General features: G+C 43.4%; 1 protein-coding gene across 2 annotated transcripts; it reads left to right on the forward strand.

Annotated features, from left to right (window-relative positions):
• The first annotated feature begins 985 nt into the window (after positions 1 to 985).
• On the forward strand, positions 986 to 15,897 carry CYP26A1 (cytochrome P450 family 26 subfamily A member 1). 2 transcript variants are annotated; one of them, XM_034430425.2, is made up of 7 exons: positions 996 to 1,378; positions 1,496 to 1,720; positions 5,361 to 5,657; positions 6,514 to 6,663; positions 11,078 to 11,212; positions 12,354 to 12,506; positions 15,441 to 15,897. In XM_034430425.2, exons 1-7 carry the CDS (start codon positions 1,187 to 1,189, stop codon positions 15,774 to 15,776), a joined length of 1,488 nt encoding a protein of 495 aa, XP_034286316.2. In that variant the 5' UTR covers positions 996 to 1,186; the 3' UTR covers positions 15,777 to 15,897. The 2 variants fall into 2 exon arrangements, with proteins under 2 accessions (XP_034286317.2, XP_034286316.2); XM_034430426.3 differs by lacking the exon at positions 11,078 to 11,212 and having other exon boundaries at positions 986 to 1,378.
• Positions 15,898 to 19,187: the final 3,290 nt, after the last annotated feature.

The raw sequence follows: 19,187 nt of genomic DNA on the forward strand, positions 1-19,187 counted from the left end.
GCAGGCTGCCGCTTAAAACCTAAAAAAACCGGAGTGCCTTCATTATGGGCTGCTCAGAAGCGGAGAAATGTCGGAAAGGTTCTGAAGACCTTCCGTGGAACCCAGGAATTTTACTTCCTAGAAGGAGTAGGAAGGGGCTACCGCGCTTGAATGAAAGGCCAAAATCACTTGCATTTCATGCATGGCCGCCGTGCAGGGATTTCCTCTGAATAAATATGGTTCAGGATTGTGCTGAGCGACCGAGCAAGCAGATTCTTCCCCGAGTTTTTTCGGGACTCCGCTTTTGAGGCTGTGTAACCCGCCTACGCATTAACCCAGTTCACGCATCTCACGTAACCTTAAATCTACCATAACTGGCTGAGTTTACACCCACGATAAGCCCAGCCAGACCCTGCCCTAGAACGTGTGAACCCAACCAGGGAATATTCCGAACCCACGCCTCTTAGCTTTACCCTATTCTACTTGGATTGCCAGTCTCTCGTTTAGACGCCGTTCCTTGGGGTTGGTTTCTAGTTTCAAGACACCATCACAAATCAGAGCGAGGGTGGATTCCGGAATCGAAATACTGAGGATGGCACCGCGACGCCGAACTGGCGGATCCTGCCAGCAAAACGGGCGAACGAACCGCCGCACCTGCTTCCCACGCAACCCGGAGGCACGAGATAGAGATGCCCGATCTCTCCGGGGATGAAGAGGATGGATTCCAGAACAGTCTACTTGGGATCGGAGCTGTAAAGCTCCCTTTAATTTTTCGGAAGGAGAATCCGCCCTCCCCACGGGATCCCGATCCCAGGGCCAGGAGCTGATCGCCCGGAGCTGTTGCCTGGCCCGAGTGACAGGAGACCTCGCCCGGCTTCGGGCCCGCGGTTTGGTAAAGGGGCGGGGATGGGAAGGGGCAACCCCCCCCTCTCCAAAGGCTTGAAGCCAGGGCGGGGCGGGGTCGAAGAAACGATGGGGCGGAGCTTGCTGGCCACCACCAGCAGCAATTAAAGCTGAACTTTGGATGAACTAATTGATCGTCCGGACCAAGGTAAAGTGGGCAGCGACCTGGGGGCGAGGATGGGTATAAAAGGGGTCCCCGTAGCGGGGCTTAGCCCTTGCGCTCCGTCGCTCGCCGAGAGGGAAGGCAAATACCCGGTCCCGCTGCCTCCGCTCCAGCCGTGGGAGCCAAACGAGCCGCTCAAGCATGGGCTTCTCCTTCCTGCTGGCCAGCGCCTTGGGCACCCTCGTCCTGGTGCCGCTCTTGCTCTGCCTGGCCTCCGTCAAACTCTGGCACTTCTATTGCCTGCGGGGCCGCGATCCCGCTTGCCCCTTGCCGCTGCCGCCGGGCACCATGGGGCTGCCTTTCCTGGGGGAAACCCTCCAGCTGGTGCTGCAGGTAAGGCGAGGAGGGCGGCGGGCACCGCGCCTTCTCGGTTGGGGAGCCCCGGGGAGCCGATCCAAGCGCCCGGGCTCCACTCCATCGCTTGCCTCCCCCCCCCACTTTCCTTCCCAGCGTCGGAAATTCCTGTCGATGAAGCGTCGGCAATACGGCCAGGTCTACAAGACGCACCTCTTCGGGAGGCCGACGGTGCGGGTGATGGGAGTGGAGAACGTGCGGCACATCCTCTTGGGCGAGCACCGGCTGGTGGCTGTGCACTGGCCGGCTTCGGTGCGCATCATCCTGGGCTCCGGCTGCCTCTCCAACCTGCACGACGGTCAGCACAAGCATCGCAAGAAGGTAAGCGGGTTGGGGAAAGGGCTCCTTCCCTTCCGTGGCAAAGCAGCCCCCTGATCCGGCCGGGGGTTTAAGACGTGGGAAAAGGAGATCGGCCTCTGGCTATCTTAAAGGCGGAGGAAGGATCTGGATTCCTAATTATTAGAGAGGAGATGTATTTTTTTTGTGTGTGTGTGTATGCATGAATGTATGGATGTGTGGCCGGGCAACCTAAGGATCCGAGTCTTAGCTGAAAACCTTTACATACATGCATGCATATATGCACGTATGTATGTGTGCATGAATGTATGGATGTGTGGCCGGGCAACCTAAGGATCCGAGTCTTAGCTGAAAACCTTTACATACATGCATGCATATATGCACGTATGTATGTGTGCATGAATGTATGGATGTGTGGCCGGGCAACCTAAGGATCCGAGTCTTAGCTGAAAACCTTTACATACATGCATGCATATATGCACGTATGTATGTGTGCATGAATGTATGGATGTGTGGCCGGGCAACCTAAGGATCCGAGTCTTAGCTGAAAACCTTTACATACATGCATGCATATATGCACGTATGTATGTGTGCATGAATGTATGGATGTGTGGCCGGGCAACCTAAGGATCCGAGTCTTAGCTGAAAACCTTTACATACATGCATGCATATATGCACGTATGTATGTGTATATGCATGTATAGATGTGTGGCGGGGCAACCTAAGGACCCGAGTCTTAACTGAAAACCCTGAAGTCGGATGAAGTTTTAAGGAGGCCGGCTAAGGCCCAGTTTTTAATCTGTGCGATGTGCCTTTTAGTTTGTAACTTCTTTAGCCAAAAGAAGAAGAAGAAGAAAAAAAGCCGTCGTATTCAGCGGACTGCCCTGCTTCGGAATAAACGGGCTGTAGGGCTCCTTGTAAAAGGGAGAAGGGAAGAAGGGAAGGGAAAGCGGCAGAGGAGGATCTTAAAACACATCTGAAAAGGTCCTTCCCCATAAAACAGGCTCCCATAAAATGAATGGTGCCTTTGAGAACTTTTTTCCAGAAGCAACGGGGGCAATCTAGAGGCCATAAAGAGGGGTTGCTTCCCCGACCCTCCACACCTTAAGACTTATGATGAAACCCCTCCTCCCCTTTTCCAAAGCATTTCCTTTCCTTTCAAGTGGTTGGACGGTGTGCCAAAAAAGGGAGTACAGTCCAGGGATATTAAAAAGTGTAATCGCTTTCTGTGCTCACTAGCAGTTAGTTGTAGAAGATTTGAAAAGAGGCAGGTTTTGTCCTGATCTGTATTTTAACAGCAATCCGTATCTTAACCACACTTGACCCTTCTCTGCCCTGGTTGAGGAAAATTGCTGATGCTCTCCTAGGTGTGTCAATTTTAAAATAATAGTTTCTTGGCTGTTGTTCCTTTTTAGTCCACTTCTAGTGATGCAATTTCATGTTTTTGAGACTGTCTGAAGGCAGATAAAATTCTCCCAGGCTGGTTCTGAGAACTTTTTATGAATCAACAATTTAGTTGCATGAATATTGCACAGATACATCATGCAGAAGATATTGTTGTGATTTCGGATCTTGCTGGCTGGCAAAACCTTTTTGGGTGGAGACCAGAAAGGAACCAAAGCCTTTCCCCCTTGCAGCCAGCTTCACATTAGAGCAGGAGTCTCCAACCTTGGCAACTTTAAGACTTGTGGACTCCAACTCTCAGAATTCCTCAGCCAGCAAAGCTTTGGGGAGGAATTCTGAGAGTTAGAGTCCACAAGTCTTAAAGTTGCCAAGGTTGGAGACCCCTGCATTAGAGTCTTAAGGTGTGTAGGATTTTGTTGTCTGCTATCTTAAGGGTGAGGTCAGCTGATCTTTGTGGGTGTGATTAGAAGGGTTGGCAGTGATGATGAATTAAAAGTAGAATAAGGACTGGCAATGGGGAATGGTTTCTATGCTGTTTTTATCATGTCTCAGGAATGAATGGATAAAATGCACACACATCTCCTGCCAACTTGGTTTTTGCACACGCATCTACTGCCAACTTGGTTTCCATAATATCCTTGTTACATTACCTTCAACTCATCCCCAACTCATCTAAAGTCACTTCTTGATGTTTGAATTTTAAAGTAGCTTTCTCCAGTTTATCCCAAATGCAATTTTTGTGATTGATTCCATGCTTTGCTGATTGGTTTGGTTGAGGGTACTTACCAGAGCTTGGGGGGGGGGGGTTCCTATCTGGTTTGGTTGAGGGTACTTACCAGAGCTTGGGGGGGGGGTTTCCTATCTGGCTCCTATTGTTTGTTTTAGGCTGGTGTGGGTCAGCTTCCTCTGCCTACTGGACACTGTTCTCCATGTCCATTTTGGCTTAAAAGTGCCCATCATTCAAAACAGCCAACTTAAATGAACCCCATGCTACCATAGAGAGAGTGATTGGTAGGTTCTTTTCCCCATTGGTAGAGGAAACAGAAGAAATCCACCAATCCCTTTTCTTAATTTGATCGGCATGGTGAATGTAAGCAGGTATGTAAAGATAAGCACCATTTGTGAGCCTAATATCTTTGGCAGAACAGAGATTGGAAATTTTTTGTGTGTTTGTGTGTATGTAGGAGGAACAATTCAATTTATGTTGGATTTTTTTTGTCCTGGCTCAAAGGAATAGAAGATAGCATTTTAGCTCAGTTTTGAGGAAGAGTCCTCAGCCTTGGAAAAGATCCTGGAAACAGATAGATAAATATAGGATCTATTCTATCTCCCACCTCCCAGAACCTAAGATGACTAAAGCAGTTCTGAGATAAGCAAATATGTTCAGAATTTGGATTCTGAGCTCAGAAATGATTGAACTGAAGTGAGTTCCCTATAAAAAGCCAAATCCATGTTTTTGCTACTCTTAAAGCTATGAGGATCATTTAGAAAAAAAATCAAATTATTTAACTCAAAACAAATCATTGCTCTTTGAGACACAATTCCATTAAAAAGGACAACACCTCATTGCTTTTAGTTCTTGAAGTCTTCCTTAGACACCTAATTTTATGCTGGGTGCATTGATTTGGAAGAAAAACCCTACTTGAATTCAGCTAGATTTTCATTTCAGTATAAGAACTCAGGGCTGTAATCTCATTGTTCGAGCCATTTGGATTCTGAAGGGGCGTTCAGATGGTTTTTCTCTAATCATACTGCAACTTTTATTGCCTCCCTGTTAAACACTTATTGTGCTCAGGAGAATCTATGGAGCGTTCCAATCATTAAAATGGTCCAGCTTTAGGAAATGAAAGAGAACCAAACACTATTCAGTAACAGAGTTGGAAGGGACCTTGGAGGTCATCTAGTCCAACCCCCTGCTCACGCAGGACACCTATATTAGGGATTCGAACCGCCGAACTGCCGACCTTTCTGGTTTACAATCTCAGTGTCTTAGCCACTGAGCCCCCTAGTTAGCTCCATTCATCTGATGGAGACTTTGGACAGGCTTAATAATTCAGCCGTAGCTTCCAAACTTTCACCAAACTGAGGTGATTAATAACATTAATTTATTTATTTATTAATCTAATTTTTATATCGCCCTTCTCCCGAAGGATTCAGGGCGGTGCACAGCCAAAGATAAAACAAGTACATATATAAAATTTAAAAACAATTTTAAAACATGTTAAATAATTTGGCCCCTAACCTCCTTTTCCATTTTCAGGTCATCATGAAAGCTTTCTCCCGTGAAGCCTTGGAGCATTACACCCCAGTCATCCAGGAGGAGGTGTGTGCTTGCTTGAAGCGATGGCTCTTGGCTAGTTCTGCTAGTGGCTCCTGCCTACTGGTGTACCCAGAAGTTAAGCGCCTCATGTTCCGCATTGCAATGCGCATTCTACTGGGATTCCAGCCCAATGAGGCAGGTTACAAGAGTGAGCAGCAGCTGGTCGACACCTTTGAAGAGATGATCCGCAACCTTTTCTCTCTGCCAATTTATGTGCCTTTCAGTGGCTTATATAAGGTAAAGCTGTGAAGTCTGCCTCTATTTATGAATTTAGACAATGGGATAGACATCCTGCAGAGCAGGCATGTCTGCTCGGACCTAGGCTTCCCGAGTCAGTAAAACACACGAGTAGTCCCTCTTTTATTGCAACAGCTGTGAATTCTGTTCATTCACAGATGAGTCCCAAATAGTTGTAAAGAGTCCTTCGGGATAAGGCTGATAATCATCCACCTTTATCTCCCTTGACACACTGCCAAAGACCTAATTGGCAAAGCCACACGGAGTCCAGAATCAAACAGAGCTTCAGACTTTAAACTGAACAGAATTAACAAAGTTGCTTCCTGCAAAGGCCCACGTGCCTTTGCTCCTCTTTTAAGTCTTATGGGAGGGGCCAATCATCTCCAAGCCCTACTCCAGAGTCGGCCCTTTTGTTTTAACTGTTCTTATCTTCTGGCACTCTGCGCATGGGAACATGTTCCTCTGCCTCGCTGAGGCCTGGCTCTGGAGGCTCTGGAGGCAGCACATACCTCCCAGATGGCCCTTTCTCTGCTCTGACGCAGAGCCCTCCTCCGAGCCTTTCCCAGACTCCAGGACTGGCGTCTGACATGTTCCTTCCCAACCTCCTCACTGTCCAACTCTGCTGCCAGCTCCGCAGGCCTGCAGTGGAGGACAACAATGTCTACAGTACCCTTGGCAACTTGAAGACTTGTGGACTTCAACTCCCAGAATTCCCCAGCCAGCTGGGAATTGAAGTTCATGAGTCTTAAAAGTTGCCAAGGCTGGACATCCCTGCTTTAGGGGAAAAGTTGTGTTTCTCAGCTCATGAACACAGTCCTGTCTTAAAAGACTCAAACAATCCTTGCTCTGTTCCCAGGGTTTGAAAGCACGGAATGTCATCCATGCCAAAATTGAGGAGATCATTCGAGTGAAATTGGCTGAGAAGGAGCCCTCCAATGGTTATAAAGATGTGTTGCAGCTGTTGATAGAGCACACCCAAAGCAGAGGGGAGCAGCTTAACATGCAGGTGAGTGTTTCATTCAGCATCTGTCTGGAAGCCTCCAAAGTCCAATTCTTTGAAGTGAATGACGACTGTTCTGCTGTTTGGTCAAACCGGAAAAGCTGTTTGGCTGGCATTGAGCTGGGAGAAAATGATGTATTTTATGTTTCTGATATAGGGTCCTCCTCCCAATTTTGTATGCAAGTCTTCAGGATATCTGCTAATTTTAAATTAGGTTGAAGGAGAATATAGCTGTCATGGCTGCACAACAGAGCCAAAAGTAATGGAGAATACCATATTTTTCGGAGTATAAGACGCACCTTAGTTTTTGGGGAGGAAAATAAGAAAAAAGCTGATTGGCGGGTGGATTGGCCTCCTGGAATACCCCCAATCAGCTGTTCCCAGAGGTGAATTTTAGCAACAGGTTCCTTGGTTGTGAGCTCTGTGCCTTGCTTTTTTTTGCTTTTTTTCCTGCCTCTGAAAGCCTCTGAAACAGAGCTTCAGAAAAAAAGCCTCTGAAGCTCTGTTTGGGGGCTTCTTTTCTGAAGCTTCGTTTCTGATGCTTTTTTCAGCCTCTGAAACCTCCGTTTGAGAAGCTGGGCGGGGCTACATTTGGAGCCATACATACATATGCACCCAGATTTTCAGCCTCTTTTTTGGGGAAGAAAGGTGTGTCGTACTGTATACTAAATACGGTAGCTTTCTCCAGATAGATTCAGAAATTCAGTAGTAAGCTTGAGATCAAGAAAAGCTATATTTTATCATGGGAGGGAAAATTAATTAGAAGGATTACACTATTTCTTTTTTAGAGCATCCTGTAACATTTTTCTCTCTATTCCTGTACCTGTGAAAGTCATACTGCCGATCTGCTGCCCTAGTGCATCTGGCAAGTGCTAGTTTCCCATCAGCTGAGTGGATGTATATATTTCCAGAGGTCTAATCCTGAAGCAGATGTAGATGTTAACTTCAATGAAATAACTCTTATCCTGACTAAAAAGAGCCTTGATAGTACAGTGGTTTACGCACCCTGTTATTAACACAGCTGCCTGCAATTTACTGTTGGTTCGAATCTCTTCAAGGCTCAAGGTTGACTCAGCCTTCCATCCTTTCTAAGGTAGGTGAAATGAGGACCCAGTTTGTGGGGGCAATAAGCTGACTTTGTATAAATATACAAAAGGATGAAGGCTATTGCTTAACGCATTGTAAGCCTCCCTGAGTCTCTGGAGAAGGGCGGCATATAAATCAAATTAAAAAAAAAGTCCAGAAGAGGGAGATGCTTGTCTTTGGTCTTCTGATGGACTTTTTATATTAAATGCAATCCTAGAAATGTAACTCTTTGCTAAATGCCAAGGTTTTCCGCAGGCAGAGGTCCTAGATTTTTCTTGCTCACTTCTTTTTCTTCAACTTTGTGCTGATGTTCATTAGGTGAAAATGTGGACATGTGCACGTTTTCTCAGAAATAAGCCTTATCATAACTGGCATTCTTTCTAATTTAGCATTGATAGGATACAGTGGTTCCCAGTCGGAAAAGGATTATAATCCCACAAATCAAACCTTTATTGCTTTCAATTGTTTGAATTTTATTCAGTTTAAATTCATTAGAGCAGACATGTCAAACGCAAGATGGACCGGACCCAGCTTGTGATGTGGCTAGATCTGGCCCACGGGGCCACCCAGGAGGCAGTGAGAGTGTCCGGGGTGACCCCATGGGCCAGATCGAGGGCTGACCATGACTTCTAAACTTCAGTAAACAAATATATGTATGTATAAACTGTCCCAATTTAGAGCTGGTGTAGGAGCTCAGGGAACCAAATAGGCCATCAGGCAAAAGAATTACATGGACAATATATTAAAAAAGAAGCTATTTTTGCAAGCCCTTCGTTTCCTTCAAGGACCATGTAATCTTCAATGATAAGTCTTTGCTACAGTTTCTCTACCTCATTGTTGACCTTCCTTATCCCACCTCTGCCTCCAGCATTCCTTCCCTAGTATCTTTAATGGAATTGCCATTCAATTGTACTCCATTACATTTACCATTCCTTGAGTTCCTTTGCTACTCTAGCAAACAGATCTCTAGCAAGCCTTTTTACTTTCAAATTATATCTTATCCAAACATCTTCACTATTGGCCAAATTTTTTTTTTTTGGCTGTTTTCTCCCCCACCTTCTAATCTCTACTATCTTCTCTTCCATTTTTACAGTCCTGCTCTTCTTAGCCCTTACATATTGCAGCCATGATTCTCTGACTCTATGAACCTGCCTTCTGCATTGAGCTGAAGGCCAAGCGAGATTAAGGCCATCCTATCGGGAGAAAAAAAAAATCCCCAATGGAATTCTCTCTCTCATTTCCCCCACTGCTATTCACAATGAAGATTCCTAAGTAAGGCCAGGATTGGCTCAAGAGGTTTTATTGCTTTAGATAAAGGATAAGGCAGCATTTGATTCTTCAGCTTGACTTGGACATAGTTTTCCATCATACTTGAGGGCAGAAAGATAATTTAGAGCAAAGTAATCTTTTAGGTGTGTTAGATTGCAATTCATTTAAGTGGTGAGCTTGTCTTTGGTAATTTTCTCATTATCGAATCCAAAGGATCATTTCCCCCCATTCCTGCTTTTATCCTTCCTCTCCTAATGAAGCGCCATAGAGAACAATGTCTGTCTGTCTGTCTGTCTGTGTATATATGTGCATGTGTGCATGTGCATCCTGTTGTACAAATTGATTATTATGGCATAGTTTGTGCAATTATTTGACTGCAGTATGCCGTATGTAGGAAAACCAGACTGCTACTAGCAGTCCTTAGACATAAGTGGTTCATTTGTGTCACAGAAAGACCCAACCAAAAGGAAATTTTAATGGAGTGCAGGCTATTAGCCTTAAAACTTTTCTATGGGACTTGTTATCTCACCGCCAATCTCTAAACCATGTTCTCTTTAAGAGAGCCCAAGGTTTAGGTAATAATTAGGCATGTCTATCTCTCCACGGAAGGGACGTGGTGGCTCAGTGGCTAAGACGGTGAGCTTGTTAATCGAAAGGTCGGCAGTTCAGCGGTTCGTGCCGCATCCCTAGTGCTGCGTAACAGGGTGAGCCCCCGTTCCTTGTCCCAGCTTCTGCCAACCTAGCAGTTCGAAAGCGTGTAAAAATGCAAGTAGAAAAATAGGGACCACCTTTGGTGGGAAGGTAACAGCATTCTATGCACCTTTGGCATTTAGTCATGCCGGCTACATGACCATGGAGATGTCTTCGGACAGCGCTGGCTCTTGGGCTTTGAAATGGAGATGAGCACCGCCCCCTAGAGTCGGAAATGACTAGCACATATATACGAGGGGAACCTTTAACTTTATCTCTCCATATTTTGAGCTAGCAATTGCAAATGTTGAGGTGTATAAGAAAATGCAGGAAATGGATTGCAGGAGAAAATGTCCTTCTTTGTAGCTTCTTCTTATAAACAAGGGTATATATAAAGGTAATCCTCAACTTACAACAACAGTTTGTTTAGTGATTGTCCCAAGTTACAACAGCACTGAAAAAAGTGACTTATGACCATTTTTTCACACGACCATTGGAGCATCCCCATGATCACATGATCAAAATTTGGGTGTTTGGCAATTAGTTCATATTTACGACGGTTGCTGTGTCCTGAGGATGTGTGATCATCTTTTGTAACCTTCTAACGAGCAAAGTCAACGGGGAAGCTAGATTCTTAACAACTGCAACGATTCTCTTAACAACTGCACAAAGAAGAATTGTGCAATGCGGCAAAACTCATTTAACAAGCGTCTCACATAGCAACATAAATTTTGCACTCAGTTGTGGTCATAAATTGAGGACTAACTGTATAATGGAGAGAAATTTGGTTGAAAAATTCCGAGGCTGATCGCAGGACAACATGTGGCTGGTTGAGAATAGAAGGAAGGTACCTGCATCAGCCATGAAAGGCCTTTGGAGAAAGGGGAAGCCATGGGCAAAAAGTTTATGGAAGTTCCTGGATGGAAAGGAGGAATGCATGATATCGATCTAAAGAAAAGGACCACCAGCAGTGGTGAAATCCAAAATTTTTTACTACCGGTTCTGTGGGCATGGCTTGGTGGGCGTGGTGTGGCTTGGTGGGCGTGGCAGAGGAAGGATACTGCAAAATCTCCATTCTACCCCACTCCAGAGGGAAGGATATTGCAAAATCCCCATTCCCTTCCCACTCTAGGGCCAGCCAGAGGTGATATTTGACGGTTCTCCGAACTACTCAAAATTTCTGCTACTGGTTCTCCAGAACCTGCTGGATTTCACCCCTGACCACCAGCAATAGGAATCTTCCAACCAAGCAGCACTTTTGCATGCAAATTTTGGGGTATGGCTCTCAATATCTGCATGCAGAAGTATTAGACTTGAAAATATCTTGTCATGCAAAATACAATCTGATCACTATCTTTGTTTCCTTCCTCCAAAGGAGCTAAAGGAATCGGCAACTGAACTTCTCTTTGGCGGGCATGAGACCACAGCTAGTGCAGCAACATCCTTGCTTACCTACCTCAGCCTTCACCCTAAAGTACTACAAAAAGTGAGAAAGGAATTACAAGAGAAGGTGGGTTTTGCCTTCAAGGTCTCTAGGCAAGAAGCTAGGACAGGGCACAAAGGAGAACGACCTGGCCCAAAAAGCACAGGTCCAGGTAGTGGGTAGCTGTAGCCTTTTAATTGATTTTAATTGTGGATTGAATTGGTCCAGATATTGTTATTTATCAAAGATGACTACTTTTTATTGGTTGAGGGTCACAGTTAAATCTTCAGAGCAGAGGTCTTCAAACTTGGCAGCTTTAAGACTTGTGGACTTCAACTCCCAGAATTCCAGCTGGCTGGAGAATTCTGGGAGTTGAAATCCACAAGTCTTAAAGCTGCCAAGTTTGAAGACCTCTGCTTTAAAGGGTTGCAAATTGATTATGATCATGTGGCCTGCAGAGTTGATATTTCTTTGTGCTTTTAAAAATATAAGCTGCCCATATATAGGGCTTACAATTACAGTTCTCATGTGTTTCCAGCTTCAAAAATGGTAAGAAAATACAAAGTCAGTTTTTATTAAAATAATCAGTGAGGACCCTGTAGTTGACAGAAAGTCCTGTGCTGCATGGACTGTATCTTTGTCTGCATACATACAAATATATTCAAGTATTTTTTTTTGATTAAATCTTATATTGGATGGCTTAATCCAATGATGTAACTATAAACAGTGCAGTAACCTATGCAATTTGTATGGAGTATTTTGTTCTGTTTTCAAATTAGGCAAAATAGTATTTAGCCTCTTGGATGTACATCCATTTTATGGCTTTGCAGTATTCCAGATGAGCAAAAATCTTTTGAACTCCTGGGGAAAAATGCAATGTAGCAGGAAGGCTGAAGAAAAAAAAAAAGTAAATTAAATTAGATTTGTGCTCAGAAAATACTGGTGATGTTTTGATTTAGTCTACGAGGGTTTCTACCTCCATGAATAACCTGTTTGAGAGATGCTGCATGTTTTTGTAATTTCTGTTAGTCAAATAAGTCTCTGCTTTACATCTCTTCTACCATGTTTCCCTGAAAATAAAACTCTGTCTTACATTTTTTTGAACCCTGAAATAAGCCCTTGGCCTTATTGCCATGCGCTCAAAAGCCCAATTGGGCTTATTAGCAGGGGATGTCTTATTTTGGGGGAAACAGGGTAATATTTATCATGACATAACCTCTGCTTCTAGGGATTATTGGGCAATTGCAGTCAAGAGAAGCTTTTGGGAATGGAAGTCCTGGAGCAGTTGAAATATACTGGCTGTGTTGTCAAAGAGACTATCCGACTGAGCCCACCGGTTCCAGGAGGGTTCAGGGTGGCCCTCAAAACTTTTGAGCTCAATGTAAGTAAGAGATCGTGAAGTTCATGATTTCTTAAATGCATCTCCTGGGTAAGGCTGATGATTTAGAAGACTTTTATATAAAATTGATTTTATTAAATATACAATTTAAAAACATTAGACTTGGTGCGACTTGTCTGGTACATACTTTTCTAGCACTTTTTCTTTTGTGTATATTACAATATAATATGCATATTCCATATATACTTTTTGTATATTCAATTACACTTCAGTTACATACATATTCCCTTCGTACCTATTCAAATCCAATTTATTCCTATCTAATATTTCTTAATTTAATTTTATTTATTTTTCTCCCCTTTCTTTCGCTCTGTTTCTAATTCTCTATCCCTACATTCCTCCTTTTCTCTAGCCATTTATAAAATGTATTCCAGGTTACATAGAATTCCGATTAATCTTTATCTTTGAGCTCCAGTGTTAACCTGTCCATTTCTGCACAGGTCAATATTTTGTTAATTATTTCTACCTCCTGTGGGCTCTCTGCATTTCCAATTTTGTGCGAATATCAACCTCGCTGCTGTTAGTATGTGTACCATAAGATATATTTCTTCTTTTTTGTAATTATCCCTTACTATATCCAGAAGGAAGAGTTCTGGTGTCATATCTATCATCTTGTTTAACATCTCTTCTAGCCACTGTTTTATTTGGCACCAAAAGTCCTTGGCTTTCAAGCACCCCCACCACATATGATAATAGGTGCCTAATGTTGCTTTACATTTCCAACATTTCGGTGAGCAATTTTTGCACATCTTGGCCAGTTTTGTGGGTGGTAATGCCACCTGTAAAACATCTTGTATTGATTTTCTTTATATGCAGTTAAATATATTTTAATACTTCTCTGTCTGAACATTTAAAGTATGGAATAGCTTGTTTTGGCTGATCCAAATATATATTTGGTCACATACCAGTGGTGGGTTGCTCCCAGTTCTGTCCAGTTCTTTAGAACTGGTAGTAAAAGCAGCAGGAGGCTCCGCCCAACCTCCCAGATGTCATAATTGACGATCTGCGTATGCGCAGAAACGCGCATGTGTGCTCCCATTGCAAGCCAGTAGTAAAGGTAAGTAGAACCCACCCCTGCCATATACAGTACTTGGCTTTCAGGTTTTGTTTTGCCTCCACAATCTGAACTGAATTTATGTTTCAGTTGTGCTGAATTATGGCTGATCTGAAATGGTTCAGCCAAATTTCCAGGACACAAAATTAAACACGGTGGTCTTTTTTATGCGCACTTGTAGTGTTTAGGCTCATAACAGAATATTATTAACTAAGCTGACTATATCATTATCAAAGGACAAGAGGAGCTATTAAATCAATTGAGCAATAAATGCCCCTTGCCCCTATAATAAAAATAAATGTTCAAATTTGCCCTTCTTCCTACAGTTCAGTATGCAATGGAGTAGGGCAATTGAAAACTAATTTTCCTATTCTGGTGGCAAGTGTCATTTTTGGCAGAGAGATTGTGGTATGGGTATTATCATGGCTTGTGATACTTGTGGAATTAAATGAAAGGACAATTAATAGAGTACTATAGTATATAGTAAATATTTCTTGGGGATTTCAAAAAACGGAAAGCAATACATATATTCAGGAAAATCATATTGTGTTGCAATGAGCACACACAAACACACACGCACACACACACACATTAAGTAGAATATTTTTTTATTCTTTAAACTTGCTTCTCCACTGGTTTGATAACTCATGGGGTTCCATAATTTGTTTTGTTGCGTTAGAATAAATTTTTGCATTGGCAATCCATTCACTGAAGAAGAATAGAGAAATAGGTGGCTTAATGGGGTGTTAACATTATGTATAATTACACACATACACATACACACAGGTATGTGCATGTTGGATGGGGTATCACCTCCTTCTGAGCCAGGAATTCACCTCTGAGCAGAAGATTACTTGTACTTGTACTTGGTAGGTCCCAAATGCTTGTTGTATGTGCTTAGGAAGTAATACTTGAAATTATGTCTCTCTCTCAATAAGTAATCAATTCTGAAGAATAACCACACAAAGAGGCTTGATTCTATGCATGGGTCATTCTTAGTGGGTTAGAGCAGTGGTCCCCAACCTTTTTATCGCCGCGGCCCGCTGAGCGCGCGCAGGGGTGGGGGCACGGCCCAGGAGCTTTTGCGCACGGCCCAGTGCGCAAAAGCGGCCGGGGGACATGAACGCTGCAGCGCAAAGGCTCCTGGGCCGTGCGCTGCAGCGTTCATGTCCCCCGGCCGCTGCGCGGCCCGGTGCCAGGTACTCCACGGCCCGGCACCGGTCCGCGGACCGGGGGTTGGGGACCACTGGGTTAGAGTATAGCCTGGAGACTTAGATCTATACGACAACAAGTGGTTGATATCTCTAGTATCCCATTAAGATGGAATGTCTTCTCCAATGCCTTTGTGGTAAAGTACATTTGTTCAAAATGGCCATCTTTCTATGTGACTCTAGTAATTGCAGCCATCTCAACCTGGTGTCCTCTTGCTATGTTGAAATTGCAGTTTCTGGAATTCCCTCAGTCAACATGGCCTTCAGCCAAGCTGCAGAAGGCTGTTGTACACCATACTTGCTCATAGTAATCATTGAACGTCAGTCTTTGCTCCACTGACCTTCCCTCCGTAAGTGCAGGGGTCAGTAACTTGGGTAAACTTCGAGCTTTGCAAAAGTGTAAGGCGTTGGGGAAATAAAATGTTCAGAATTACCTGAGCTGCAATATTTAGGTAACTAGTTAGATGGAATTGCCTTCTCCTTCAAGGTAAATCATCTTTATAATAGTACTTTTAACTACTTGTTGTTCAATTATGTATACGCTCTTAGGAAGCAGGACTAGACAGGGCATTTAGTAAAAAGTGGTTGGTTCTACGAAGCAAATGGCTATAAACGCTGGTCATTGCATCATTATTTGTCTGTTTCTTATAGGGATACCAGATTCCAAAAGGCTGGAATGTCATATATAGCATCAGTGACACTCACAGCGTTGCAGAACTTTTCACCAACAAGGAAGAATTCAACCCTGACCGTTTCATGGCTCCTTTCCCAGAAGATGCGTCACGATTTAGTTTCATTCCTTTCGGAGGAGGCTTAAGAAGCTGTGTGGGCAAAGAGTTTGCCAAACTTCTTCTCAAAATCTTCACAGTAGAGTTGGCCCGGAACTGTGATTGGCAGCTTTTAAATGGACCTCCAATAATGAAGACCGGCCCAACTGTTTATCCAGCGGACAATCTCCCTACAAAATTTACCACTTTCAAAGGTTGAGATGAAGGAATTCCATTTAAAGCTTGCACGGTGGCTTTCTATAATGTCTTACCTTCAATGTTGTACAATTAACTTTATATAAAGTTGTAATAGTTATTTATAAAATGTTCTTTTAAAAATGTTTCTTATATTAAACTTAGGGTTTTTTTTTTTAAAAGCAAGCGTTATACTTGCAGATCCTTGGGGTTCATAACTGGATAATTTTATTTCTATAAAAATAAAAAAGTTTTATTTAAGAAACCTATTCAAAACTTTTTTTTTAAGTAATTAAGAAAGTAAGTAATTTTTAAGTAAGGGAAATATTGGCGAAACTGCCCATTTAAGCACAGTTCTGAAGACGAATATTTATCACATTTAGAGACCATTGCAATTATGAAGCAGTCTCAGCATGTCAAAAGACAAAAACCACACACAAACTTTTAAAGGACACAGTTAAAATTAAACTCGAATCTGTAACCCCAGTATCAGAGCCCAGACACCCTCCAGAAGACTCCATTGTGAACTGCTTATGGGAAGCAGTCCAAAGGGACTCCACTGGTTGTCCGTTGGGAGATTGTTCCCAAGCTCTGATGTTACCTCTGAGAAGTGGTGCTGAGCCTTAGGTCCCCTCACCTCCACAAACTGAAGAACCTACTAGCAATGTCTATGGAGATTCTCAGCCATCCAGGTCATGGTTATCCCAAAGGTGCTTTTTCAAGAGGCAAGTGGATTTTCTGGTTTTTCTTTGAAGATGTTTTGCTTCTCACCCAAGAAGCTTCAGCTTTGAAGAAGCTTCTTGAATGAGAAATGAAACGTCTTCAAAGAAAAATCAGAAAGTCCACTTGCCTCTTGAAAAAGCACCTTTGGGTTAACGGCTAGCAACTTCTCCTGGGGATAGACTGGACTGGTTGGGCTTATTCCAATGAGAAATATGGCCCTGCAGGTAATTGCAACAAGCCTTGTAGGGCTCTATAGGTTAGCATCAGCAAACTGTACCCCAAAGCTTGCTAGTAACCAGTGAAGGGTCAACAGCCAATGGTGTCTGCTCCCACTGTCAAATGCAGGCTAGTGCATGGCCCAGGTCATTTCAAACCCACTGCAATTTTCAAAAGATCTTTGAAGACAAGTCCATATGGAGCAAGTTTCAGTTATCTGACAAAGGCATGAGTTACTGCAGCAAGTTCCTCCTTCCCCAGGTTGTATCACAGCCGACGCAGAAGCAAAATTAGGGAAAGTCCTCTTGGCTATGACCTCGACTTATAACCATTTATTTATATTTATATATAGTCCTCGACTTGCAACTATTTATTTATTTAGCAACGGTTCAATGGCTCTGACATAATGACTTATGAAAGGTCTTCAGACTTAGGCCGTCACAGCATCTCCATGGTCACATGATCAGAACTGGAGTATTTGGCAAGCAGTGTATTTATGATGTTTTGCAGGGTCACAGGGGGTCATGTGATAGCCATTTGTGACCTTCCCAGCTGGATTTGGACAAGCAAAGTCAGTGGGGGAAGCTGGATTCACTTAACTGCATGATTTGCTTAACAACTATGGCACAAAAAAGGTCATAAAATTGGCCGTGACTCATTGCTTAGCAATGAGAATTCTGCTCTCAGTTGTGGTTATAAGTCAAGATACTGCACACCCAGAAGGAAGCTCAAATTACAGACCTCTTTCCATCAGGGATATTGCCATTCTATCTAACTCCAACTTGCTTAGATTCAGTTTAAGAGTGGTTTGTCCCACCAAGACCATTATAGCTTCCAAGTATTGAATCAGGACTGGGGGTTGTGATGTATCATCTGCATATTGTAATATGAAATCTGAAAATGATTCATACCATGCCTACAATCCCCAACCTCTGCAGGTGGCCCAGAAGGGTGCCATACTGCACATCGCTGAGAGATCTAACAGGGCCAGGAAAAGTTTTCTTCCCCATCCAGGTCCTGATGTCATGGCCATGCTGTTGCTGTCTCCATTCCACGCATAGGCCTTGTCTAAAAAAGAATAGAATAGAATAGAATAGAATAGAATAGAATAGAATAGAATAGAATAGAATAGAATAGAATAGAATTTTTATTGGCCAAGTGTGATTGGATACACAAGGAATTTGTCTTGGTGCATATGCTCTCAGTGTACATAAAAGAAAAGATACGTTCATCAAGAATCATAAGGTACAACACTTAATGATAGTCATAGATTACAAATAAGCAATCAGGAAACAATATCAATATAAATCATAAGGATACCAGCAACAGGATTACAGTCATACAGTCATAGGTGGGAGGAGATGGGTGATGGGAATCTTGAGATGATTAATAGTAGTGCAGACTTAGTAAATAGTTTGACGGTGTTGAGGGAATTATTTGTTTAGCAGAATGATGGCATTCGGGAAAAAACTATTCTTGTGTCTAGTTGTTCTGGTGTGCAGTGCTATAGAGAGTGTTGTTTTGAGGGTAGGAGTTGAAACAGTTTATGTCCAGAATCCAAATCAACTATTTCCTTTAGGGTGTTGCGTAGTTAATTCACCACAACAGCCTTTTGAAAAAGGGAAGAGTAGAGAGTGGGAAGTAGTTTTGCTTAACACCTCTGGACACAGGGAGGGATTCTTAAAGAGGGGATACTACAGCCTTGTTCAAAGCTGCTGGCAACATCCCCTTCCCCAATCAGTCAATAGTCTCAATGCCCCACCATCCAGAAAGCTACCCTACTTTCCAGCTTCATGAAGGAGCCAGAAGGGGTAGGATCCAACCTGCAAACGGTAGAGGATTTCTTAGAGAGCCCTCTGTCCACTACTCCACTGTCCACCCAAACCAAAAGGAATTCCAGAGAACTAGGCAAGATATGCTCCAGTCATTCCTCCAGATTCTGCCCGCATAGAGTCAAAACGTGAGAGAATCTGAGCGATTTTACTGACAAAGTGCTGTGCTATTTAATCCTGGTGACTGGGCAGGAATGCTTGGTGCTATTTTTCTCCTAGTGGAATCAGCCAGCTGAATCAAGTTGCTGGATGAAAACTTAAGCCATAAAAGAGGAAAACTAACAATGATTCACCTCTCTTATCACAGAAAAGACTTGAACATGTGCACATACTTGGTTAGGTATACCCGTACTTCTCGTCCATTCACTGGTCTTCAAGGCACTACTCTGCTGCTTCCTCTCCTCAAAGCCCTAGGTCATTGTTTCTCAACCATGGCAACTTTAAGATGTGTGGACTTCAACTCCCAGAATTCCTTAGCCTTAGCATGGCTATCTGGAGAACACGGGGAGTTGAAGTCCACACATCTTAAATGTTCAATGGATAGTGACATCAGGCAGATCATGTAAATTGTACCAATTATCTTCACCTTGAGGGACGCGATGGTTCAGTGGCTAAGACGCTGAGTTTGTTGATTGAAAGGTCGGCAGTTCAGCGGTTCGAATCCC

The sequence above is a fragment of the Pantherophis guttatus genome, chromosome 6, assembly GCF_059756535.1.
Source record: "Pantherophis guttatus breed Tessera chromosome 6, ASM5975653v1, whole genome shotgun sequence".
Lineage (NCBI taxonomy): Eukaryota > Metazoa > Chordata > Lepidosauria > Squamata > Colubridae > Pantherophis > Pantherophis guttatus.

Bases quoted from the DNA above. Each gene is read 5' to 3' on its own strand.
- CYP26A1 (XM_034430425.2), top strand. From the start codon at position 1,187: ATGGGCTTCTCCTTCCTGCTGGCCAGCGCCTTGGGCACCCTCGTCCTG. The intron at 1,379-1,495 runs GTAAGGCGAGGA...TTTCCTTCCCAG, and splicing joins CCCTCCAGCTGGTGCTGCAG to CGTCGGAAATTCCTGTCGAT. The intron at 12,507-15,440 runs GTAAGTAAGAGA...TGTTTCTTATAG, and splicing joins TCAAAACTTTTGAGCTCAAT to GGATACCAGATTCCAAAAGG.